The following is a 26358-nucleotide window of genomic DNA, read 5'->3' as shown; positions in this document are numbered from 1 at the left end:
CAGAGGCCCAGCTTTCCCCCTCCCGCGCGCCCCTGCTGAGTCTTGCCTTTCCAACGGTCACGTCCCGCCCGTCGCTCGCTCCTGCCGCCCCGGGAGGCGGGGAACCGGAGCGAGTTAAGTAACAAGGCCTACCAAGTCTCGTCTTCTCGCTGCTGCCATGGCCAAGGACAGTGCTCCCGCCCGCCTGCGGATCGTGCTGGGACACCTGGGCCGCCCCGCGCCCAGGACCATCGTATCCTTTGAGGCGTGGGCTGCGCAGAGTTCGGGCTGGGAGGGCGCGGCCACCTCGGCCTCCGCGTCAGGCAGAGGCTCCTGGTGACCCCAGTCAGAATAGTGGCCTTAAGGGCGCAACGCATACCCGCCTAGGCTGGCTCTTCGCCTTCCTCCGCTCCTCCCTTCCCAGTGATGATCACATCTCGTCCAGCCGCTGGGAGGGGTGGGACGGGGGTGCAGCCTTAGTCGCCGGTAGTCCCCAAGAAGGAGTTCTCCTGGTCAGCAGGCTCGTGACTGTCATGGCCTCTGTGGCTTATGTGGCCTCTCTCTACTGTTCTGGGCCTTTTGGAAGCAGATGGCCAGCCTTATCTTCCAAGGCACCTCTGGGTGGGTTCGAACCGCTTGTAGTCCAGCGCTTTACCGTTTGTGCCACTCAGGAACTCCCAGAGGTGTCAGTGCAGTCACACTGTAAACGGTAGCACATTCCTGGAAGGAATGAAGGCAGACAGGCAACAAGGGGCCCTCCTGGAAGTGGACACCAGCATTCGAGTGGGACCTGGAGTACCAGCCACACGTGGGTCATGCCCCGTTCCGCGAAGGAGGTGGACTTAGGACACTGCCCTGGACCCGGCTTCTCCAGGTGGAGTCTGTTCTTGGCCAGCCCCTTCTGCTGCTTCCTTTTCCGAGGGAAATCTGTATTCTGCAGCCTCCAGTGACCGTTCTTACATTGTTTCCTGGGAAAGGATTTAGTGCTGTGTGCCTCCTGATTTGGAGTTCAGAAATTAATCCTGGAGAGAATGTGTGCACTACTGGTGTTGCAGATATGTGGCTCCAGAAAGATGTCAGTACATGATACATAAATGAAATTGTTTTATGGAACTGCTTTTGTCTGCTCAGATTAAGTGTTTTCATCCGGGGCATAGTTTTGGAAGCTCCATAGAACACCCTGCCTGGGAATTTTCCCTGAGAGACCTAATTAGCCTTTGTTCTGCTATATTCAGGATCCTGATATCGCTCATAAAATTGCTCTTGCTTTTACTTGCATTATTGCTCTTGTGGTTGAGTTACTAAGCAGTAACGTATTGTAACTACGTAAGTTTAAAATTCTGTCCATAGAATGATAGGGGGAACCCAGGTGATTATGTAATCTCATTTTACAGATGAGAAAATGGAGAAACTGAGAGATTAAAAAGCTTGATCAAAGTCATTTAACTAAAGGAGTGGTTGGTCAAGTGTGATCCCAGGACCAGCAGCATCAGCCTCACCTGGGAATTTGCTAGAAATGCAAATTCCCACCTCAGACTGAATCAGAATCTCTGGTACTGGAGCTCAGCACTCTGTGTTGTAACTTGGTGATTCTGAGGCTTGCTAAATTTTGAGAACATTGATTTACTGGGGCTAGATATAGTTGGAAACCCTGGTGGCGTAGTGGTTAAGTGCTATGGCTGCTAACCAAGAGATCAGCAGTTCAAATCTGCCAGTTTCTCCTTGGAAACTCTGTGTGGCAGTTCTACCCTGTCCTATAGGGTCACTATGAGTCGGAATCGACTCGACAGCACTGGGTTTGTTTGTTAGACATGACTAGGATTAGAATTGAGGTTTCCCTGTCCAGTCTCTTTTTACTTTTAAAATTTGACTTTCAGATTCTGCTGGTTTTTGTTATAATAGTGTTGAGGTTATTGTTGTGTGCTGTGGGATCCATTCTGACTCACAATTACACTATAGGACCAAATACAACTGCCCCATAGGGTTTCCAAGGCTGTAATCCTTATGGAATCAGACTGCCACATCTTTCTCCTTCGGAGTAGCTAGTGGGTTCCAACCAGTGACCTTTCGGTTAGCAGCTGAGCTTTTATCCACTGCACCATCATGGCTTCTTTGTGTTAAGGTGAAACCAAGCCAAAAACCAAACCTGTCAGTTGTCCAGTTAATAGTGCCCCTATAGAACAGAGTATAACTGCCCCATAGGGTTTCCAAGGATTCGCAACTCTTAACCACTGTGCCACCATGGCTCTGTGGAATACTTTCTACTCAGCCATAACTGTTTCTAAAGAAATGTGGATTATTGAATAAGGAATGCTTGTAATGCAGGAGTAGTGGAGAGGGGGAAAGAACACTGGGTTTGTAAGGCAGAAGTACGACTGTCCTGGCAGCCATATTTTGCTCAGCATAGCTGACCAAGGGCCTTAACTTCTCTGCTTTGGGGAAAACTGGAAGTAGCTAGTAAATCTGACTCCTGGCCTGCCTCTGTCCTTGATTATTGCAGTGTCACCAAATTATATAAAGGTGTCATTTCAGAAATAATAACATGTTTATGAGGAGTGACATTCTGACAGCAACTCTTTAGCTAAAGAAACAATAAGAAGAAAAAAAACAATGAGATGCTATGTCAACAATCAATAATCTGTGGCTAGTGGATAGAAAAGAGATTTTACAAAAAAGAATTTCTAGTTCTTCAGGAAATTTAAAATTATGTTAGAAAGTGTGAATCATACTTTTCTAGGAGACATTATTTACTTTATAGACTTTTTTATTAATGACCAGCCAAACTATTTCTAATATTTTGGATTGGACTCCCACTAAGTTAAATACTTTCTTTTTAAATTCTACTTTAGTTGAAGGTTTACAGAACAAATTAGCTTCTCATTAAACAATTAGTACACATATTGTTTTGTGACATTGGTTACCAACCCCACAACATGTCAGCATTCTCCCTTCTCTACCTTGGGTTCTCAATCACCAGCTTTCCTGTCCCCTCTTGCCTTCTAGTCCTTGCCTCTGGGCTGGCATGCCCCATTAGTCTTGTTTCATTTTATGGGCCTGTTCAATCTTTGGGGGAAGGGTGAAGCTCAGGAGTGACTTCATTACTGAGCTAAAAAGCTCTTGGGATGTCCCCAGTCTCTGTCAGGCCAGTAATTCCGGTCTTTTTTTGTGAGTTAGAATTTTGTTCTACAGTTTTCTCTTCTGTCTGGGACCCTCCATTGGGATCCCTGTCAGAGAAGTCTGTGGTGGTAGCACCATCCAGCTGTGCTGGACTCAGTCTGGCGGAGGTTGTGGTAGTTGCAAACTAAATACTTCTTTCATGTTTATCTTTACTTCTGGAGTTGAACATTTGAGTTTTTATTCCTTCAGCAGCTTAATTGAAAGAACAATCATTTGGAAAAAAGACTTAGTCTATGAAGTAAAGAGTGTGGTCAAGGTCCGCTCAGCCAATTTCTCTTTGGGTAAACTCGGCCCAGTTCCTTAGTCCTCAAGCGTAGGTTTCCTTCTCTGTATTTTAGGAATGATGATAATAATAAAGCTTTTGTTCTTCCTACCAGCCCCCCAGGTTATTGTGAAATGAGATGAAGCAATACAAGTTAAAAGGCTTTAAGCAGTAGTGTATACATGACAGTATTATCTGTGGAATTACACGGGCTGGTATGGGTTCAGGAACAATCCTTCCTCACGAGAACCAGTCAAGGGCAGACAGTTGTTTTTAAGAAAGGTAGGCTCCTAAATTTTACTTTATTTGCCTTAATTCATCTACAAGGTAGCTCACCCCACTTCAGAACCTGTATCTCCTCATCAACAATTCCAGTAAGTAGATCTAATTTTAATTTTTAACTATTTTTTTATGTATGTAAAAATTTTCCTAGTGACAACTAAGATACAAAATAGAAAATACCCTGTTGCCTGATTAGAATTCATTATACAATGCTCAATTTCCAGGACTTGTATGAGTTAGTGCACTTGTAAAGATTGAAAGACCCAGACTTTTATCTTTTATTTGTGTTTTGAAAATTAGAAAGAAAGAAAAATATCAGAGGATTTAGAAATATTCAGGTATGATATATCTTGGTTATATTGACATATTAGCTAGCATCTTTGGTTTATCTTAAATTTCCTTTAAAGCGGAAGACATTGATCCCGTGGAACCTTCTCAGACAGCGACAATTCAGATCTAAAGGAGTGGATTGGGTGATTTGAGTTTGTTGAGCCCTGGTGGCACAGCGGTTAAGAACTCGGCTGCTAACCCAAAGGTCAGCAGGTAGAATCCATCAGCCGCTCCTTGGAAACCCTATAGGGTAGTTCTTCTGTGTCCTATAGAGTCGCTATGAATCGGAATTGATGGCAGCGGGTTTGGTTTTGGGTTTTTAGGTGCATTTATTTGGGTTTTGTTACTTTGATTACTTTTGAGAATGCATTAACTAGACAATTAAAAAAAAGAAAAAACAACAACAATAAAATGTATTGAATTTCCTGTTTGAAAAGTCATACATATCACATATAGAAAAATTGAAAAATAAGAGAAATAGAATTTTTTGAAATATCTGTAATTTCATTAATGAAAGGCAATTAAATATTCTGGTATATTTCTTTGCAACTGTTTTTCTACAAATAATGTGTTTGTTTTAGACAATTGTATTTTACTATAATTGAACATGTTATTTTATGCTTTCCATTTTAATGCCTGAGTCATATTCCACTGAGCGGATGTAATATAATTAGTTAATTCCTGTTGTTTTGTGCTGTTGAGTCAATTCTGACTCATAGCAACCCTATAAGACAGAGCAGAACTGCTCCATAGGGTTTCCTAGGCTGTAATCTTAATTATTCCATTAATGTACATTTTTTGGTGACATTAGTTACTATTTTGGGCTTCATATGTTTTCCAGTTTTTCAGATTATTTCTTTAGAATGAAGTCTTAGAAATATAAATGCTGGGTTCAACAGTATAAACATTTTTCAAGTTTTTGATACATATTGTAAGGCTGGGATTTAACAATTGGAGTTATTTGGGAATTTCTTTTTTCTCCTTTAGGTATACTCTAAATAATAATGTCCTAAGCCTGAAACAGAGAAAATTTTATGAAGAAAATGGATTTCTTGTGATTAAAAATCTGGTATCTGATGCTGATATTCAACGCTTTAGGTACAATAACACTACTATTTTACAAAATATGTTATGTAATGGGAACACAAGTTAGATTAGCTTGTGCATGTTCAAATGTCTTTTTTATAATTTGATTGTTAGGAATGGATAAGAGAATGGGTTCCAGAAGCAGACTGCCTGACTTTATTTTTATAGCTCCAACACTTAGTATTGTGTCTCCTGAGACAAGATACTTAACCTTTCTATGCCTCTGTTTTCTCATCTGTAAAAATGGGGATAATAATGGTAGAGTACTTAAACTCTAGCATTGTTATTTAGAACTAAATGAAGTCAAGTGAATGCAGAATACTATATACATAGTAAGTGCTAAGGAGGTGTTTGCTATTGTTATCATCATGATGATGTAACCAGATGACAAATACTTCCTCACTCGTGTCTTGTGAAACCCTGGTGGCAGAGTGGTTAAAAGCTATGGCTGCTAGCCAAAAGGTCAGCAGTTAGAATCTACTAGGTGCTCCTTGGAAACTCTATGGGGCAGTTCTACTCTGTCCTATAGGGTCACTATGAGTCACAATCGACTCGATGGTAGTGGGTTTGGTTTGGTTCTTTAGTATCTTATGCTAAGGATTATTTTAATTCTGGTAGTGAAACTCCAGCCTGACAGTTAGGAGGCCAGGACTTCAGAGTTGGCCATTGTCTCATCCCTCTCATCAGAAAAATTTCTGCCTAGGATTGAAGGCAGACTTTGTGCAGAGAAACAACCCCTGGAGTCTGTGAATCCTTCCTTAGAGCAGGCCCAAGCAAGCACTTCCAGTAAGCAGTACTGACATCATTTGCAAATTTAATTTTAATTTTCTAGGGATGAGTTTCAAAGGATCTGCAAAGGAGAGGTGAAACCAATGGGATTAATTATAATGAAAGATGTGACCATTGCAAAATCAGAAATTGTTCCAGGAGAAAAAGTGATTTCGAAGATCCAAGATTTCCAAGAAGATGAAGAACTTTTCAGATACTGCACTCTCCCTGAGGTTAAAGACCTTCCTGTACTTTGTTTCTACCTACGTTAATAGCCAGTCTGGCCCCCTGCCTCTAGAATCTGCTGTTTTTACTTTACCCCTTTCTACATGTGGCTCTAGAGGAGTGGTTCTCAACCAGATCGATTTTGACCCCCAGGGGACATTTTACAATGTCTGGAGACTCCCAGTCTCCAGATTGCTCGTGGCATCTAGTGGGTAGAAGCCAGGAATGCTGCTGAACATGCTATCCTTTCACCCCCAACAACAGAGTTATGCAGCCCAAAATGTCGTTAGGTCAGGATTGAGAAACCCTGCTCTAGAGTTTGCTGATTATCTTTCGTGGAGAAAGATGGGGAATTCTGTGTTAGAGAGAGAGCCCTCCTGACACTTGATATGGGCGTATCAACAGAGCTGAAATTGCTGAGGCTCTATCTTTGTAAACCCATTTATTTATTTTTTTCACTTCGTGAATCTGGAGAGTAGAGGTACGAGCTTATTTTTAAATTTAAACTAATTCTTAAAAGCTATTATTCTTTAAAAGTAATTCATATATATGAAAAAAATCCAAGCAGTACAAAAGGGCATAAATTAAAAAGTAAAATCTTCCTCTACCCCAGCCCCACTCACGTTAAGCTTTGTGTGTATTCATCTAGAGTGATTTCATGTCTATGCAAGAACGTTTGTACACCTCTTGGGTACCTACCACGGGAACATACCTTGTTTTGTTCACTTATGGTGGATCCTAGACGTCTTTCCATAGCAGTACCTGTGGATCTATTGATGCCTTTTAAACAACTGCATAGTATTCTGTTGTATGAATGTACAAGGTTGGCAGTTCAAATCTACCAGTTTCTCCTTGGAAACTCTGTGGGACAGTTCTACTCTGTTCTTTAGGGTTGCTATAAGTCAGAATAGACTCGACGGCAATGGGTTTTTAGAATAGTTTTGAAGGAGGCTTTACATATAGTACTTACCAGAAATTATACCCAGGTGCTGTTTGAAAACAACTCAGTGACGAAAGAATGTTCAGGTAAGCACCAGAAGGGAAGTGGCCCTTTGGACCATACGTGCTTCCCAGCCTCCAGTCCTGTGATGGAAATGGAAGTTTTGTGGGTGGATCGTGGATGAAAAGCTTGAAGTCAGAGGTAATAGATTGTTCTCCAGGACTTGTGGTGGATAAAGCACTATCATGACTTCGAAGTTTTCTACATTTCTAAAGTGTGGACCAGGTATCTGGTGGTTCACGCAATGGTTTTAAGAGGTAAACATTGTTTTAACAGTTAGGTATTTATTTTGATATGTATTAGGAAAAAATAACCAGCACATCAAACCTATGATTTCAAGAATATTATTAATTAGGGTCAGACTAAGTAAAAGGAGCTAATTTAAAGAAATTATTGACGGAATAGCACCACAAAGTATGGCAGAAATTGTGAACATGGTTCTTCAGAGACAGTTTAGAAAATACCGGTCTAGGTGAATGCCAAAAAAAATGACAGGCTTTGTGAAAGAAAAAAAAAAAAAGAATGAGGTCTGACTACTCCTAGAATTTTTGTAACATTTCAAGTGCTTCAAATTCAAATTGCCAATATTCCTTATGCACAAGAAATCAAATAGGAAGACGTAGAATGTGCCTCATTTGTTAAAGTCAGGGAGAATCTGAGTTTGAATACCATCTTTTTCATTTAACTGACTTTGGCCACTTATCAGCCTTAGGTTTACTTGTATATATAATGGGGGCAATTATATGTATATATAATGGGGGCAATAATTAGCATAGCACGCTTATAGAAGTATCTGGAGGGAGGGCGCAGTTGGGAGAAAAACGTATAACACACTCGTTATTTGGGTAAAAACACAATCATTGTGAGCCTTCAATGGGTTGATATATAAAGCCCCTGGCACATAATGGGCATTCCATTCTGAATCCTTTCTGTTTTCTACCCCTTCCTGAGCTGGGTTAGATGTGTGAGTGGTCACCCCAACTCCCAGACCCCAGGACTAAGTCAGCCGTCTCCCACATGCTCTCATTGCAGCCCATCCTCAGAGCATGTGTCACAACCACAATTACCCATGTCATGGATTTGTTTAAAATTGTTCTTCCCACCAGACTATAAACTCCATGAGGGCAGGAACCTGCCTACCTTGTTCATTATTTCACCCCTATTTCCTTTCACTCTGCTTGGTTCGTAAAAACCAAACCAGTTGCCATCAAATTGATTCAGACTCACGGCGACTCCATGTATGTCAGAGCAGAAGTGGTGCTCCATAGAGTTTTCAGTGGCTGATTTTTCAGAAGTAGATCACCAGGCCGTTCTTCCAAGGTGCCTCTGGGTGAACTTGAACCTCCAACTTGTTGGTTAGCAGCGTAACTGTTTGCATCACCCAGGGATCAGACCTCAGTAAGGAGTTGTTGAACGAATGGCCACACTGATTGTGAGGCATCCTCTGAGCCGATCTGCTTTCTTCTGGGCTGCTCATGACAGCTGCCAGTAGTGTCAGGCCCTTCCCTGGTCTCTCTTTATGAGGGGTCTCCCTGAAGGAGGAGGAAACAGCCTTCTCACTGGGCAGTCCCTCTGTCTCTTTGGTTGAAGAGCTGTCCCTGTCCTCAGTTGATATCTCATAGAAAATCACATCTTTCTCATAGAAAAAATGATTAGGTATCCAGCTGGCTCAGAAAAGCCTTTTTAACTCAGAGTGTTGTAACACCATGTTATGAATTGAATTGCACTCCCCACCCCCTACCCCCCCAACTCCCTTCACCACCCCCCCACCCCTGACAAATGTGTGTCAATTTGGCTAGGCCATGATTCTCAGTATTGTGTGGTTGTCCACTGTTTTGTGATCTAATGTGATCATCCTGTGTGTTGTAAATCCTAACATTTATATGTTAATGAGGCAGGATTAGAGGCAGTTATGCTAATGAGGCAAGACTCGGTCTATAGGATTAGGTTGTATCTTGAGTCAATCTCTTCTGAGATATAAAAGAGAGAAAGAGAGAGGAGAGGGACCTTAAGTCACCAAGAAAGAAGTACCGGGAGAGATCCCGTGGACCCAGGAACCCTGTTCTGAGACACTCCAAGGCCAGGGGCGATTGATGACAAGGACCTTCTCCCAGAACTGACAGAGAGAGAAAGCCTTCCCTTGGAGCCAGCAGCCTGAATTTGGACTTCTAGACTCCTAAATTGTGAGAGAAAAAATTCCTGTTTGTTAAAGGCTCCCACTTGTGGTATTTCTGTTATAGCAGCACTAGATAACTAAGACACAGCACTATTAGATTTCTAATGATTTCCAATTGCTGAATTTCTCACACAATATTGTCTGCGATATTGTAAATTACCAATTGTTTCGAAACTATTGCCCTTTTGATTTGGGCTCTTGTATAGATAGTTGAACTTTAAGACCGTGCTACTTGCCTATCCCTCTGATTTCCCATAAGGTTATTTTTCTTTTCTTTTTTTTTCCTCTTAGATTCTGAAATATGTGGAGTGCTTCACTGGACCCAATATTATGGCCGTGCATACTATGCTGATAAACAAGCCTCCAGATACTGGTAAAGGGCTCTTATTTGTTAGGGAGAGACAAGGGAACCCTGTTTAATTAAAGTATGTAAGGTTGATGTTCTAACACAGCTGTATGTATACTTGTCAAACTTTGGATGAGTGAGTATATGTACTTTTTTCTAAGTCTTAGAATAGCTTACGTGTTAACAATGTTGAAGAGTAATGGTGACTTCAGATGTTATCTGTAGGGCTATTGCTAACTCTCTAGGAAAATGACTTCTCAAAAAATGCAGTATAAACATTACTGTTCACATATAACCAGTAACAAATAGCTATCAAATTGATTTCAACTTGTGGTGACCTGATGTATTTCAGAGCAGAACTGTGCTCCCTAGAGTTTTCAGTGGCTTATTTTTTAGAAGCAGATCACCAGGCCTTTCTTCCAAGGAGCCTCTGCATGGACTTGAACCTCCAACTTTTAATTAGCAGCCGAGTGCGTTATCCATTTGCACCACCCTGGGACTCCTCATATATCATAAGCTCCTGTTATTCAACATCTCTAAGATTTATTAACCATTCTCACCCATGAGAATGTGAATTTTTCCTTCCTGACTTGAAATTTTTGCTATTACTTACAAAATTTAACCTATTATTAAAACCACATACTACAGCGGTTCTTAAAGTTTCATGTGCTTGGGAAAATGCAGACTTTTATCCTCAGTCCCAGAGAGATTGCTTCAGAAGGTGTAGCCCAGGAAATTGCATTTTAATAAGTATATGCTGAGATTCTAATGCATGTGGCTCTTGGACCACATTTTGATAAACTCTGCTATACTGACAGCAATGAATCAGCAATGAATCAGTTGAGTCGACTGCAACTCATAGTAGCCCTACAGGACAGAGTAGAACTGCCCCATTGGGTTTCCAAGGAGTGGCTGGTGGATTTGAACTGCCAGCCTTTTGGTTAGCAGCCAAGCTCTTAACTACTGCACCACCAGGGCTCTGAATTAGCCATTGGAGAGTCCTTTATCTTTTTCTACTTTTTCTCCCCCCTTATGGCTGGGAGAGAATTATGGAATAGGCCTGTGGCTTAGCATTACCAAGTCTCCCTCTTCCTGGGTGACTTCCCTGAGAAAGCAGGTAGCCCCCAGAACCAGGTTCAGAAAAGAAAACCAGGGGGACACGTAACCATGGTCATGGTGGAGCTACACGATGATTATGCACAGGATGCCTATAGATCTGTGGGAAAAAACCTCTTAGCAGCTTATTTTTGCCTCAGCAACTTAGAAGCCTGTTAACCAGTACCAGTTCCTGTAGAGTAGATTCTGACTCATGGTGGCCCTGTGTGTGTCAGACTAGAAGTGTGCTTTGTATGGTTTTCAGTGGCTGATTTTTCAAAAGTAGATCCTCAGGCCTTTCTTCTGAGGCACCTCCAACATTTCAGTTAGCAGCCAAGCACATAACCATTTGCAACACATAGAGACCCCAGAAGGCTATTGTTGTGTGTCATTGAGTTCATTCCAACTCAGTGACTCTATACAACAAACCCTATATAGGAAGCCCATAGGGTTTCCTAGTCTGTAATTCTCCTTTCCTATGGAGGAATAACTGGTGGATTTAAACCCCCATGGTTTTGGTTAGCAGCCCGGTGCTTTAACCTTTGCACCACCAGGGCTGCCGGGCTGTTAAAAAAATTCCATTGCCGTGAGTCGAATTCCAACTCATAACAACCCTATAGGGCAAAGTAGAGCTGCCCCATAGGGTTTCCAAGGCTGTTAAGTCTTTTTTTTTCTTTTTTTTAAATTGTGCTTTTGATGAAAGTTTACAGAACAAACTAGCTTCCATTGAACAGTTAGTACATATATTGTTTAGTGACATTGGTTAACCACCCCATGACATGTCAACACTCTCACTTCTTGACCTTGAGTTTCCTATTACTAGCTTCCCTGTGCCCTCCTCCAAGGCTGTTAAATCTTTGCAAAGCAGACTGCCATATGTTTCTCCTACAAAGCGGCTGGTGGGTTCTAACCGCAGACCTTTGGGTTAGCAGCCAAGGGCTTAATCATTGCACCACTAGGGCTCCTTAGAAGGCTGTTTTTTTAAAAAAAAAAAAAAAACTAAAGCCGCTGATAAGTTAATTCTGACTCATAGTGACCCTAAGGACAGCGGAGAACTGCCCCATAGGGTTTCCAAGGAGCAGCTGGTGGATTCAAACTGCAGACCTTTTGGTTAGCAGCCTAACTCTTAACTACTATACCACCAGGGGTCCTCTAGAAGGCTATTAGGGGACCTCAAGTTTCTCTATACTACACTCTTCAGTCTAGTTATCAAAGTCTTTTGATACTGACTGCATGCCAGGCACTGTACTAAACACCGAGCTACAAAGGGACAGAGTGTAACAGGGATGAAGACACATGTCCAGCTTGCTAGAAGACAGTGCGCGAAAGTGCTTGGCTACCAGTAACCCAGAAGAAAGTTTAGGATTTGGAGCTGCCTTGTTGATTTGATTTTCCCATTTGGAGCTTCTCTATCGAGGCTGATTTTATATGATGTTGTTTCATTTGTTTGGTTTGTTGCAAGGGATGGTCATTGTTCTGGTTTTTCAGGCAGAGGATAAGAATTCTGAGATTCGAGTTTTATTTTATTGATTTTTTATTGTGGTAAAATATATATAACATAAAATTTGCCATTTTAATCAGTTTTTAAAAAATTTTTTTATTGTGCTTTAGGTGAGAGTTTACAAATCAAGTCAGTCTCCATGCAAAAAGCCATGCACACCCCTCCGTGCTATGCCAGCTGCTCTCCCCGTAATGAGGCAGCACTTTCGTCCTCTTCACGCTGTATTCCCCTTGTCCGTTCAACCAGCTCCTGTCCCCCTCTGCCTTCTCAGCTCAACACCAGACAGGAGTTGCCCACATAGTCTCATGTGTTTTAACCATTTTTAAATGTACAATTCAATGGCATTATATTCACAGTGTTGAGCACCCATTACCACTATTTGTTTCCAAAACTTTATCACCCAAACAGAAATTCAGTTTCTCAGAAACTGGCTGTTCTCTCCCCTCCAGTTCCAGGTAACCACTAGTATACTTGTATCTCTTATACATTTGCTTGTTCTAGTTATTTCATACAAGTGGGATCATCCAAAATTTTCCTTTTATGTCTGGCTTATTTCACTCAGCATTCATTTTCAAGGTTCATACATGTTGTAGCATGTATCAAAATTTCATCTGTCTTTATGGCTGAGTAGTTTCCCATTGTGTGTATATACAAGGTCCCTGGCATAAATGGTTTGCTCTCGGCTACTAACCAAAAGGTTGGTGGTTTGAACCCACCCAGGGGTGCTGGGGAAGAAGGGCTTGGAAATCTGCTTCGATAAAGATTACAGCCAAGAAAATCCTATGGATCACGACTCAAACATATGGGGTCGCCATGAGTCAGACCTGACTCAACAGCAATGGGTTTAGTTTGGATTTTGGGGTATATATATGCCGTATTTTATTCCTTCAGCTTCTTTTAACGGCAGGCTCCATTTTAGGCAAGAAGACGTCCCGCCATCCTTTACACCAGGACCTGCACTATTTCCCGTTCCGGCCCAGCAATACCATTGTGTGTGCTTGGACGGCTATGGAGCACATTGACCGAAATAACGGCTGTCTGGTTGTGCTTCCGGGAACACACAAGGGCCCTCTGAAGCAGCACGACTACCCTCAGTGGGAGGTAGGTCTGCTAGCGGCTGAAGCCTGATCAGAATCTCTTTTACTGTTTTCACTCCACATCCGTATACATCAAGTGCTTTACACAGGAGATGGTATTTCTTATCTTAGTAAAACAATGTCCCATGATTTGGAATTAGAATCAGAGAAAGCTAAAATATGTCAGATAAGACTATTTTTTAAGATAATCGTGGTTTTTGGTCTTTCAACAAGTGTTTAGAAGCCAACCAGTGTGGGGGAATTTTGGCAGGTGTTGCATAGATTTGAGATTGTAAAGCCTAATCGCAGAGGTAGGGCATAAACATTTCAATGTCAGGCATGTGGGGTAAGTGCCAAGTCAGTTTTATGTGCTGGTGGCTCCTGGAGTAAAGAGGAGGGCGGGATCCCCCCTAGCTGGAAAGATGAGTGGAGGCTCTCTGGAGGCTGGTGTTTACATGGAGCCTTGAAGGATAGTGTAGAACGTCCTGTGGTACAGAGGCTGTGGAGGCCTTGGGCTCAAGGGTGAGCACGAGCCTGTGTAAGGAGCAGGAAGGACCCAGGAGCTCCCAGTCTACATGGGCTGGGGTGGGGACACCTTTGGGGGAGTATCATTGGAGATGAGGCTGAAAAGTGCATCAGGACCAGATTGGAAAGGACCTTGCTTCTTGTACTAACGAGTCTGCACTTAATTTGGGCGGACAGGGGATCCTTTTTCCAGGAAGCTGGAATAACTTCTATTTAATTTTTAAAACAGTTTTATTGAGGCATAACTGACATACAATGAACTACATATTTTAAGTGTACAATTTGATAAATTTTGACATATATATGAATATATATTTGAGTGACAATATGTATCAATGTATACCTGTGCTACCATCACCACAATTAAGATAATCCTGTCACCAGCTCCTCCCCCGCCCCAACCTTCTAGGCAACCACTGTTGCTATAGATTAGTTTGCATTTTCTAAAATGTTATTATATAAATGTAATTATACAGTATGTACTCTTTTTTAGTCTGGCTTCTTTCATTCAGCAAAATTATTTTGAGATTTGCTGATTCTGTTGCATGTATCGGTAGTTCATTCCTTTGAATTGGTTGGTAGTACCCTGGTGGCAAAGTGGTAAAGTGTTTTGCTGCTAACCAAAAGGTTGGCTGATGGAATCCACCAGCTGCTCCTTGGACACCCTACAGGGCAGTTCTACTCTGTCCTAGAGGGTGGCTATGAGTTGGAATAGACTCGATGCAACAGGTTTTATAGCAGTTTATTTATCCCTTCAGTTGTTGATGCTGAAGAACTATTCAATGCGTTTTAGCAGATGAGTGATGAGATCTAATTGGTTCTTTGAGAATAATAATCCTGTGGTCTGATACAGAGTATACTGATGCTGTAGGAATTCAGAAACAGAGAAGCCAGAGAGGAGGCAATTTATGTTTTAGGTATAAGGTGATAAGGTCCTGAAATCCCATGATGATGGTTAGAATGGAAAGAGCACCTGTTGTGGATGGAGAAAGAATGATTTGTGGTTCTGCAGGAAGTGATAGGAGCCCTGGTGGCACAGTGGTTAAGAGCTCAGCTGCTAACCAAAAGGTGAGCAGTTTGAATCCACCAGCCATTCCTTGGAGAAATCCTATGGGGCGGTTCTACTCTGTCCTATTGGGTCACAATGAGTCCCAGTCGACTCGATGTCAACGGGTTTAGGAAGTAATAGTGCTAAGTGAAAATATTTGAATCTGGAACCTGATATAAGATCCATAGTTGTGAACTCCATCAATTAGGTTAAAGTTTAGTTAAGGTTTGGTGCAATCAACAGAAGTGGGCTCTGGGTAACTTAAGGCAAAGGGAGTGGGGACTTCGGAAGCAGGTAGTCTGTGGAGGGCAGAAGAGCAGGAGTCATTGCTTGATAGGAACAGGCTGGGGTGGGGTGCCAGGCCTGGGCAGTCTAACCCTGGTGATATTCAGTGTCTGATACTCTGCTCGGATTCAAAGCAGCAGCCATGGGAGGACTGATTGGCCTCGCTTGGGTCACATATTCACCCCGGCCAGGAGAGGTGATGCTGATCAAAGTCCCAACAAACTATCTTTAGGGAAACTGTCATCCCTCAAAGGAATTCAGGGTACTCTTAGGAAGGAGAATGAGGGGAGAACAACCGCCCTATAAAAGCTTGGAAACTTTGATCACTTCTGACTTAAGTTCCTTTAATAAAGACATAACCCATTGCCTAAAGCGGTAACGAACTTTGGAGATAGTTATAAACAAACACAGTGTTATCAATGCCTGTTTGTCTTTCTTTACCCTGGTAGTGGTTTTTGAACTCAGAAAAACTGAGGATTTGCTCTCCCTCATTGGGGGAAAACAATTACCTTCTTAGATGTCCTCCAGAGTAACACAGGAGGAGTGATTTGTTTCCAGGTCTAGGTGAAGGGAATATCATGCGGGGAAAGAATGATTATATATTCAGGCTGGAAGTGCATAAAAGAAAGGTGGTCTCCTGCACTCCCAGCTAATGCCAAGCTGGCCTAGATCTTCCTTTCTAATTCAGTAATGAAGGGTAGGTGAAGATTCCAAATTTTTCATTTGGTCCCCCAAAATCAATGATTTTAAAGTCAACACGTGAATTTCTAAAACCCAACCTCTGAGAGACTTCTGTATATTTTTAAGGAGAACCTGACTTAGATATCTCTTTCTCTGGAAGAACTTAGAGTTTTCCCTGATGGGTCACTGATAAAGTTTGTCGTTCTCATGCTTCTTCGAGCAGAGACTAGGCTACTTGTTATGTGTTCTAGGGAGGAGTCAATATAATGTACCACGGGATCCAGGACTACGACAGAAACAATGCTCGAGTTCACCTTGTGATGGAGAAGGGAGACACCGTTTTCTTTCATCCCTTGCTCATCCATGGATCTGGTCGGAACAAAAGCCAAGGATTCCGGAAGGTACATGTTAACATTGCTGCACTTTTCAAGGATGAATGGGGTTAGATATAAAAACTTTCACTATATTAAAATGTAAAAGATTTGTAAATCTTAACTAAACTGGCCATTAGACTATTTTATTTACCAGGAAGCTGATTTGCCTACCTCATGCTTTTTTCATCTTACCAGTAAGAACCAGGTTACCTCAGAATGCTGCTGATTCTGAGTCATGACCATTCTTGGAATTGTTTTAAAAAAAAAAAATCGCTTACTTTCTTTGTGGCTGACAAAGAAAGTGTGTGTTTTCTAAGGCAAAAAATAATGGCTGAAATAGTAAAATAATAAGATTTGGAGTTTACATAACTCATAGTAACTGTAATAAGAGGAAAGTTTATATTATCTTCACTATTGGGGAAAAAATATTATGGATCCAAAACAAAGCTTATGGATTGGAAGCCCAGAAATCAGATTTCGCATGGAGACTTTTTTTTTTCAATCCTTTAGCCCCCAGAGTGTTTTAAATTTAAAAAATTCCTTACTTACAATTTAAAATTGACAGAATTTCTTGTAAGTATCCACGTTTCCTGCTTCTCTTAAATTCGGAGGATCTGACAGTACTTTGGGCTCACATTTCCTTACAGGAAGATGATTGTCAGTACTAAATCTTGGGAGCTCCTTTGGGACTTAGTGAGGCTTTCTAGTTTGCCACACAGTTCCCACAAATCCCTAATGTCTCCTTGAGTCCCAGGGTAAAGTGCTGCAAGTTCATCTCCCATTCATTCATCTTTCACCAGGCTCACCAGGGCCAAGATTAAGGTGAGGCAAGTGAGACACTTGCCTCAGGTGCAAAATTTGAGGAGGTGCCAAAAAACTCAGTAATCAAGTTAAATACTATTTTAATGCAATATTTAAAAATCAAAATTAATATAATGCCAAAAAAATCATCATACACAAAATACTAAAATTTTCAATAAAGCCAGGATCCAACCCTGCACTTGCAGGACCTCAGAACCATGGAGCAAGGGGCTGTCGGGGGTGGGGGGTGGCAAGCACAATACTATAAAATAATTTTGTGAGTTTTAATATACTAACTTTTTTATTTTTAAATATTTTTTCAAATACCTTAATATCCTGGAAAAACCGTTAAAAATACATTAAAACATGTATATAGGAGTGTACATTTTCAGGCTCCACTATGGCTCATCAAGGCACTGGAGCTTACATAGGAAATAGAGTTTGTGACATCAGTGCAAAGTAGAAAGCCCTTCTGACAGGTGTGATCACCTTAAGATAACTAGGAAGGTGAATTTTAATCACTGCCTGGTAGCGTAGATATGTTTTTTTCAAGAATAGGATGAGTCAAGTAACTTGGGCCTTACCTCTAGAAGGAAACAGTATGTATTATTTTTCAATGGTGTTAGGCTTTAATTGTCCTTTTAACTTGAGAGGAGGTGTAAGTAAGTGTGTGTATTATTTTTTTCAGGGTATTTTCAGATGTTTTCATAATCTATTGCCATTGAAATAACAACCCATCATAAATCTGACTGGGTAACTAATTTTGTGACTAAGAAAATAACGAACTACCATGGAATACATTCCTTTTTAGAATTTTGGGATGTCCGCTCACTAGAAAAATCAAGGATCTCTTAGTTATCCCTCTGCCCTGAATATGCCTTTAAAAAAAAAAATTTTTTTTTTTCTGAATATACCTTTTGAAAAGAAATTTCACAGCTAGTTAAAAACTGCTTGTAATTTCTCAATTATCTTTTAGCTGGAAAAAAAGAGCTGAACTACAAATAGACCGATTTAGAATACAATGGAACGGATTTTAATTTAGAAATCAAATATTCAGTTAAATAATTGACTTTCCCCATAAAGACTCCTTGGTTGGTTGCTGGTATTAATGCGATTTTTTTCCCCCCAATATTAATTGGTTCACTTTGCACAGTCAATTTCCTGCCATTTTGCTAGTGGCAACAGCCACTACATCGATGTGAAGGGCACCGGTCAAGAAAACATGGAGAAGGAACTCCTAAAATTAGTAAATAAACGACATAAAATTGAAGATAATATCACCCTGAAGGTATGTTTGTATGAAATGAAAAGGTAAAGATCTTGGTTGTTAAGCATCTTTTCTGCAGAGAATAATTTCTATAATTATTTTCATAACTAATTTAATTTGAAAGTAGAAAGTGATTATTCCCTTCAGTGTCCAGCTCATTTTAGAAAGGTGGCTGAGACTAAGAATAACAGCAGATTTCAGTTTGTACTTGCCTCCCCAGTGCAGAGGATTTGACAGTTTCGTGTTCCTTCTGTATGTCTGGGGATTGTCCTGTGGAATGCATACAACCTTGTTCCAGACAGAGCAGGTAAGAAAATAAATAGAAAACATTTAGATGAGAGGAAATGAAGGACAGAAGGCTATCCAAATCCTCCTTCGTTTATAAAAGATAGATTATTTATGCATTAGGAAATCCACTAAGACTTCCTGAAAAGCAACTCTTGAACAAGTTTTTGTTTTGGTAAGTTTGTGTCTGGAGCTTTATAAGAGGTATAGATTGCATGTAGCACAGATTAAAGATCACTAATACTTATTGATTGGGGGGGATGAGGCAGTATTTCCTATGCTTTCCTAATTAATACACATCACTTGTAAAATATTTATGTGTAACTCATAGATATTCAATGAATGCTGCTAATGATCAGTAGACAAATGATTAATCAAGGCAAATAAAGAACATACTCACTTGTTCATGGTAACCACTAAGAAAATATATAAAAAAACATTTGCTAAAGGAAAGGAGAAGGGAACCAAAAAGGCTCACTACCATAGACCAACCAGTAGTAAAGGGCAAAGAAGGCTTAAGACACACAGAAGACAAATAAAAAAATGGCAGAAGTGAGTCACTTCTTATCAGTAATTACAGTGAATGTAAATGGACTAAATGCTCCAATCAAAAGGCAGATAGTGGCAGAATAGATTATTAAAAAAAAAAAAAAACATGATCCAGCTATATGCTGTTCACAAGAGACACACCTTAAACCCAAGGACACAAGTAGGTTAAAAGTGGAAGGATAGAAAAAAAAAATTCCACGCACATGATAACCAAAAGAGAGCCGGGTGGCAATCTTAATATCACATAAAGTAGACTTTAAGAAAAAATCTGTTAGAAGAGATAAAGATGGACATTATATAGTGATAATTAATCAAGAATATTTAACAATCGTAGATACATATGCACCCAAACTGAAACCAAAAAAACCAAACCCACTGCCATTGAGTCGATTCCGACTCATAGCGACCCAACATCAGAGCACCTAAACATATAAAGCAAACACTGATAGAATTGAAGGGAGAAACAGATACTAAAAAAAACTCAAAAACCAAACCCGTTGCTATCAAGTCGATTCCAACTCGTAGCAACCCTATAGGACAGGGTAGAAATCTTCATAAGGTTTCCAAGGAGTGGCTGGTGGATTCGAACTGCTGACTACAATAGTAGTTGGAGACTTCAATACAGCACTTTTCAATTTTGGACAGAACACCTAGAAAGAAGATTTACAAGGAAATGGAGGACTTGAATGACACTACAAACCAACTAGACTTAACAGACATATATAGAACACTACACCCAAAAACAGCACAATATACATTCTACTCCAGAGCACATGAATCATTCTCCAGGGTAGACCACATGTTAGGTCACAAAGCAAGTCTTAATAAATTTTAAAAAGATTGAAATCATACAAAGTATTATATCTGACCACCATGGAGTTGTCTTAGTTACCTAGTGCTGCCATAACAGAAATACCACAAATGGGTTGTTTTTAACAAACAGAAATTTATTTCTTACAATTAGGAGGCTAGAAGTGGGAATTCAGGGCACCAGCTCTAGGGGAAGGCTTTCTCTTTCTGTTGGTTCCAGAGGAAAGTCCTTGTCTCTTTTCAGCTTCTGCCCCTGGGCAATTTTCATGTGGCTTGGCATCTCTCTTATCTCTGCTTCTTTGCTTGCCTGTTTAATCTCTTTTATATCTCAAAAGAGATCATCTCAAGACATATCCTACACTAACCCCATCTCATTAATACAGCAAAGACAATTTGTTCTCAAATGAGATTATTACCACAGGCATACAGGTTAGGATTTACAGCACATATTCAATTCAATTTATACACAGTTCAATCCATAACAGCAGTGAAGCTGGAAATAGACAACAGAAAAAAAACCTAGAAAATACACAAACATATGGAAATTAAACAGCACACTATTAAACTACCAACGAATCAAGGAAGAAATCAAAAGAGAAATTAAAATTTTCCTAGAGCCAAATGAAAGCACAACACACCAAAATTTATGGGATGCATTATGCAGATGACACAACCTTGCTTGCTGAAAGTAAAGAGGATTTGAAGCACTTAGTGATGAAGATCAAAGACCACAGCCTTCAGTATGGATTGTACCTCAACATGAAGAAAACAAAAATCTTCACAACTGGACCAATAAGCAACATCATGATAAATGGAGAAAATATTGAAGTTGTCAAGGATTTCATTTTACTTGGATCCACAATCAACAGCCATGAAAGCAGCAGTGAAGAAATCAAAAGACGCATTGCATTGGGCAAATCTGCTGGAAAAGACCTCTTTAAAGTGTTAAAGAGCAAAGATGTCACTTTGAGGACTAAGGTGCACCTGACCCAAGCCATGGTGTTTTCAGTGGCCTTATATGCATGTTGTGGACAATGAATAAAGAAGACCAAAGAAGAATCAACACCTTTGAATTGTGGTGTTGGCAAAGAATATTAAATATAACATGGACTTCCAGAAGAATGAACAAGTCTGTCTTCAAAGAAGTACAGCCAGAATATTCCTTCGAAGCAAGGATGGTGAAACTTTGTCTCATGTACTTTGAACATGTTATCAGGAGGGATCAGTCCCTAGAGAAGGGCATCATGCTTGGCAAAGTACAGGGTCAGTGGAAAAGAGGAAGACCCTCAACGAGGTGGATTGACACAGTAGCTGCACCAATGGGCTCAAGCATAACAATGATTGTAAGGATGGCGTAGGACTGGGCGGTGTTACGTTCTGTTGCGCATAGGGTCGCTATGAGTCGGAACCAACTTGATGGCACCGAACAACAACAACAACAGGATGGTTAAGATTTAAAAAAAAGGAAAATAACAAATGTTGACAAGGATGTGGGGAAATCAGCACCCCTACCCACTGATGATGGGAATGCAAAATGGTACAGTCATTGTGAAAAGCTGTGTGGCAGTTCCTCAAAAAACTAAAAATAGATCTACTATAAAAAAACCAAAAAACTGGTTGCTGTTGAGTCGATTCCGACTCATTTATGACCCAGCAATTCCACTCCTAGGTATATACCCAAAAGACTTGAAAGCAGTGGCTGAAACAAGACTTGTACACCAGTGTTCATTGCAGCACTATTCATGATAACCAAAAGGTGAGAACAACCTAAATGCCCATCAACAGATAAATGGATAAACAAAATGTGGTACATACATACAATGGAATACTACTCAGCCAGTAGGAAAAATGAAGTCTTAGTATGTGCTACAATATGGATAGAGTTAAGTGAAATAAGTCAATCAGAAAAGGACAAATATTGTATGACCTCACTTATATAACAAGACAAGAAAAGGGAAATATATAGAAAACAAAGTTTATTAGTGGTTTCCAGGGGCTAGAGGGAGGAGAAAAAGGGGTTAATGGTGATGGAAATATCACGTTGATTAAGGGTAAGGTTGCACACCTGATTATTATGTGCGTCAGGGTTGTATCCTTTCACCATACCTATTCAATCTGCACATTGAGCAAATAATCTGAGAAACTGGACTATCTGAAGAATGAGGCATCAGGATTGGAGGAAAACTCATTAACAACCTGTATTATGCAGATGACAAAACCTTGCTTGCTGAAAGCGAAGAGGACTTGAAGCACTTACTGATGAAGATCAAAGACCACAGCCTTCAGTATGGATTACACAACATAACACCCCCTAGCTTGGCAATATTGCTTCACCCTTAAAAAGCAAACCAGTTGCTGTCAAGCTGATTAAGACTCATGGAGAGCCTATGTGTATCAGAGTAAAACTGTGCTCCATAGGGTTTTGAATGGGCGATTTTTTTGGAAGTAGATCGTCAGGCCTTTCTTCTGAGGCACCTCTGGGTGTATTCAAATTGCAACCTTTCAGTTAGCAGCCAAGCTTTTACTATTTGCACCACACAGGACTCCCTTCTCCCTTTAGAACCATGAATCTATCCCATATCTGACAATATTCTGATTTTGCATTTGCAGATTCTAGAAATTTCTTGTCCTTTTTCCTTTGTCCAGTACATGAAATGCCTTCTGTAGCCAACATATGTTGTCAGTGGAGGCTTCCATCTAACACACTGAATTTTAAGACACAAAAAACTTATACATTCTGTTTGAAGCTTGGCAAGGTTGTGCTAAATGAATTGCTTCCCATGTTTATTTCAGTTACTCTGTAGGCATAGTTGATGAGGTTTACTTAGAATAACTCACCAACTTCTGTCATATAGTTCTTTGTAAGGTACAAAAGCATTTTCATATCCATTTGCTTATTTTTTTCACTAAAAAGCCAGTGGAGCAGTCATTATGACTCTATCTCGTTAACGGGAAAATCAAGTGTCCAGGAGGTTGGCCTAAGTTACATAAGTGGCAGCACTAGATTTCAGAGTCAGGTGTAAATCCAAAATTGTTTTTTCTATCATTCCTTGCTGTTTACTCAAAAATAGACAAGAAACAAGAAATAAATAAGAAAGCCTGTATTTTTTTAGCGAGAAAAAAACAAAAAAGGTAACCCATGACAACCATTTTCACATTGTGATCTAATCAGAAGTTGTTTCTTGCCAGTAATTCAATTTCAGCTCATGGTGATGACAAGTCAAATGCATGAAATGGGCCAGGAAGGTACAGAAGGTACAGAAAATGTTTCCAGTGTGACTGAGCACAACCTACATGGTTACCTCACCTGTCATCAATAAGTGAGCCAAATAAAACAGGGCTGACAATTTGGGGACCCACTGATTTAGTTTTATTAACACTATTTTAGATGTTGGTAAATAATTGGCATCTCAGAATATGTTTTATTCACGATAACTATTGCAGTGGTTTTATTTTTCTGTGTAGCCATTTTGTAGAGGCTAGAAAGTTCATTTGGCTTGTGACTGGCAAATCGAAGTGTTCTATAAATTTGTTCTGTTTGGTATTATTTGCAGGATCTTTGGTCGTTTCGAGTGCGGCTTGTGAAAGGAGAAAGACTCACCCTTTGAAATAGCCCTTTCCTGCTACCCTTTTAAAAGAAACCAAAACAACGTATGGTGTCTAAGGAAAAAGTTTTCTTAATGAGATGATGTAATCGTTTTCATCACTTGTTAACAAAATCAGAAAGCATGTATCAGGTACTCAGTTGCATATGGGTAATTTTGTGGTGCTTTGACAGTTGTAAATGCCAGCCAAACTCAAACCCATTGCCATTGAGTCGATTCCGACTCAAAGTGACCCTGTGGGACAGAGTAGAACTGCCCCATAGGGTTTCCAAGGTTGTAATCTTTGGGGAAGCAGACTGCCACATTTTTTTCCTCCTTGCGGCTGGTGGATTGGAACCGCCAACCTTTCAGTTAGCAGCGGAACACTTACCCACTGCACCGCCAGGGCTTCTTGATGTAAGAATAATATTTACAGTAAGAGTGAATATTATTGTTTTAAAGAAAACTAATTTAGGGTTACAACTAATAAAGGTGACTGGTTGATTTAAGGGTGTCAAATCAGTTTCTTTCATTCAATTAACTCTTTACCCAAACAGAAACAAAAGCTTTGAAACTCAGGTTATGTTCAGTTTTGCATCTTCTTCCTGGTAAACCCATCACCTACCAATTGCATGTCACGAGTGATTTCTTTTCAAATCTAGAATCATGTATACTGCAGGCACATGCAATGAAGGGCCTCAAAAGGGCATCAGGGAGTAAAATAAGGGTGGACACTCACATTCTGGCAAGGCTCCTTCCATAAGTTCTCCCACCTGACCACCCTCCTTCAAAAATAGGGTTTTCCAAATCCTTCTCCCTGTTCCTGAAGAATGAAGAAGAGGATAACACCGTCTGATTATTTCATGCTGGGTGGGGAAGCTGAAAACCTTCGGCACTTATGAATGAAATCCAACCTCTTGCAAGGTACAGGGAAATTTTTGGATAATTTTGGTTTGGGTTTAGAGTGAGCATGGACTGGGTGAATTTATTTCAATTTAGCACCATATTTCTATGCCAGCTGAGGGTGACATCGCCATTAAAAAAAAAAAAATCTTGTAGTTCGGGCTTTAATAAAGAAATGACAAAGAGTCCCTTTCTTGTTGTTCTGCTGAGCACGTTTTCCTAAGTCTACTTTCACCGTTTTTGTCTATTCCTTTGTGATGACTCTCAACTGAAGCTCAGTTCCAGCTGGAAACTGGGGGCAAGAGGGTCACCAACAGAGTCTAAGGAAGCCGGATTATGGAATGACTGAAAATAAAATGTAAATAAGGAATGCTGGCATGAGCAGCAGGTATGGAGCACTGTTTTGTTCTGGAATAAACTTCAAAATAGTTTGAAATTTAAAATAAATTTGAGAAAATAAACTTCAATAGAAATGACAGGCCACACAATTTATTCTCCATGTGCATTTTGGAGTGAAAGCCATACCAGTTAATCAGGAAACATTCATTTCACATTTCATCTGTGCCCATTTTGTGCATTAATTCATCTAACAAATATTCAAGGAGTCTCTGGGTGGCACAAACATTTAAGCAACTACCAGCCAATAGATTGACTGTTCAAACCCACCCAGAGGTGCTTAGGAAAACAGACGTAGTGATCTGCTTCTGAAAGGTCCCAGCCTTGAAAACCCTATCTACACATGTGGGGTTGCCATGAGTCAGGATCAACTCAGCGGCAACTAACAACAACAAATATCCCAACATCCACTCTGTTTAGTAGGAGTAGACGTGACGGGAAAACAATATCAGGAGGACTTAGGATTGCTCATGTCGACCATGAGGACTGTACCCTGTGGGAGGTGGGAGCCACTGTCACCTGGAAACATGAAGAGATGGAAGAGGACTATTGTGTGACCTTGGCAGTGATGAGGAAAAGCCTGGCTTCTCAGACTGTTGTGATTGGAGGGTGCTGTCAGGTCGATTCTGACTCATGGCGAGCCCAGTTTTGCAGAGTAGAACTTTTCCATAGGGTTTGCAAGGCTGTGATCTTTCAGAAGCAGATTGCCAAGCCTGTCTTCCTAGGTGCTTCCGGGTGTGTTCAAACCACCAGCCTTCCAGCTAGTAGTTGAGTGCTTAACTGTTTGCTCCGTCCAGGGATTCCTTTTCAGAGGGTAGAAGGGAATTCATCCTGGGCTTAAGTTTGCTTCATTGGAGACTAAATTGAAAAGAATATATAAGTTACACAAAGTGCACAATAAAACAAGTAAAAAGGACTCCCTTCTGTAAATTTTGGTAACTGTGTCTAACAGTTTAGGGAACCAGTGGCCTTTGTTTAAGCTCTCTTTTTTAAGCCACAGAGTAAACCACTTTAGTTGAAAAGCTTCTGACTGAATCAACAAAATATGGTAATGTTTCCAAAAGCCTCTTTGAGTAATACTGCCCTGTGGAATTCAAACCAGCTCAAATCTACTTGTGTAAAATCTTTTCTTACCAACTCAGCCCAGCCTGAATTAGTTTCTCCTCAACTAAACTCCTCTACCCACATAGAGTATATACTATCATTTGTCACTTGGCTTCGAGTTACTGAAATCATGACTTTTCCCATATGTAAATACATGGCCTTCCCAAATGGAGGTGGCTAGGTCTTTGAAGTTACTGTCTGTTCTTTGGTCACCTCCACAGTATTTCTTCTAGTGCCCTCACATACTAAAACCCAAAAACCAAACTAGTTGCCGTTGAGTTGATTCTGACTCATGGCACCCCCTATGTGTGTCAGAGTAGAACTGTGCTACATAGAGTTTTTTGTTTTGTTTTGTTTTTTAATTTTTATTGAGCTTCAAGTGAACGTTTACAAATCAAGTCAGTCTGTCACATATAAGTTTATATACACCTTACTCCATACTC

General features: G+C 40.5%; 1 protein-coding gene across 2 annotated transcripts; it reads left to right on the top strand.

The window, feature by feature from the left end:
• Positions 1-24639, top strand: PHYH (phytanoyl-CoA 2-hydroxylase). Of its 2 annotated transcripts, none has more exons than XM_003410731.4 (9): positions 1-232; positions 3746-3792; positions 5018-5128; positions 5949-6117; positions 9577-9658; positions 13147-13328; positions 16094-16243; positions 18171-18305; positions 23483-24639. In XM_003410731.4, exons 1-9 carry the CDS (start codon positions 158-160, stop codon positions 23534-23536), a joined length of 1005 nt encoding a protein of 334 aa, XP_003410779.1. In that variant the 5' UTR covers positions 1-157; the 3' UTR covers positions 23537-24639. The 2 variants fall into 2 exon arrangements, with proteins under 2 accessions (XP_003410779.1, XP_023404676.1); XM_023548908.2 differs by lacking the exon at positions 1-232 and adding an exon at positions 4108-4235 and having other exon boundaries at positions 277-3792; positions 23483-24637.
• Positions 24640-26358: the final 1719 nt, after the last annotated feature.

Source organism: Loxodonta africana, chromosome 4 (assembly GCF_030014295.1).
Source record: "Loxodonta africana isolate mLoxAfr1 chromosome 4, mLoxAfr1.hap2, whole genome shotgun sequence".
In the NCBI taxonomy this organism is placed as follows: domain Eukaryota; kingdom Metazoa; phylum Chordata; class Mammalia; order Proboscidea; family Elephantidae; genus Loxodonta; species Loxodonta africana.
This window is presented reverse-complemented; position numbering and strand designations above follow the sequence as displayed.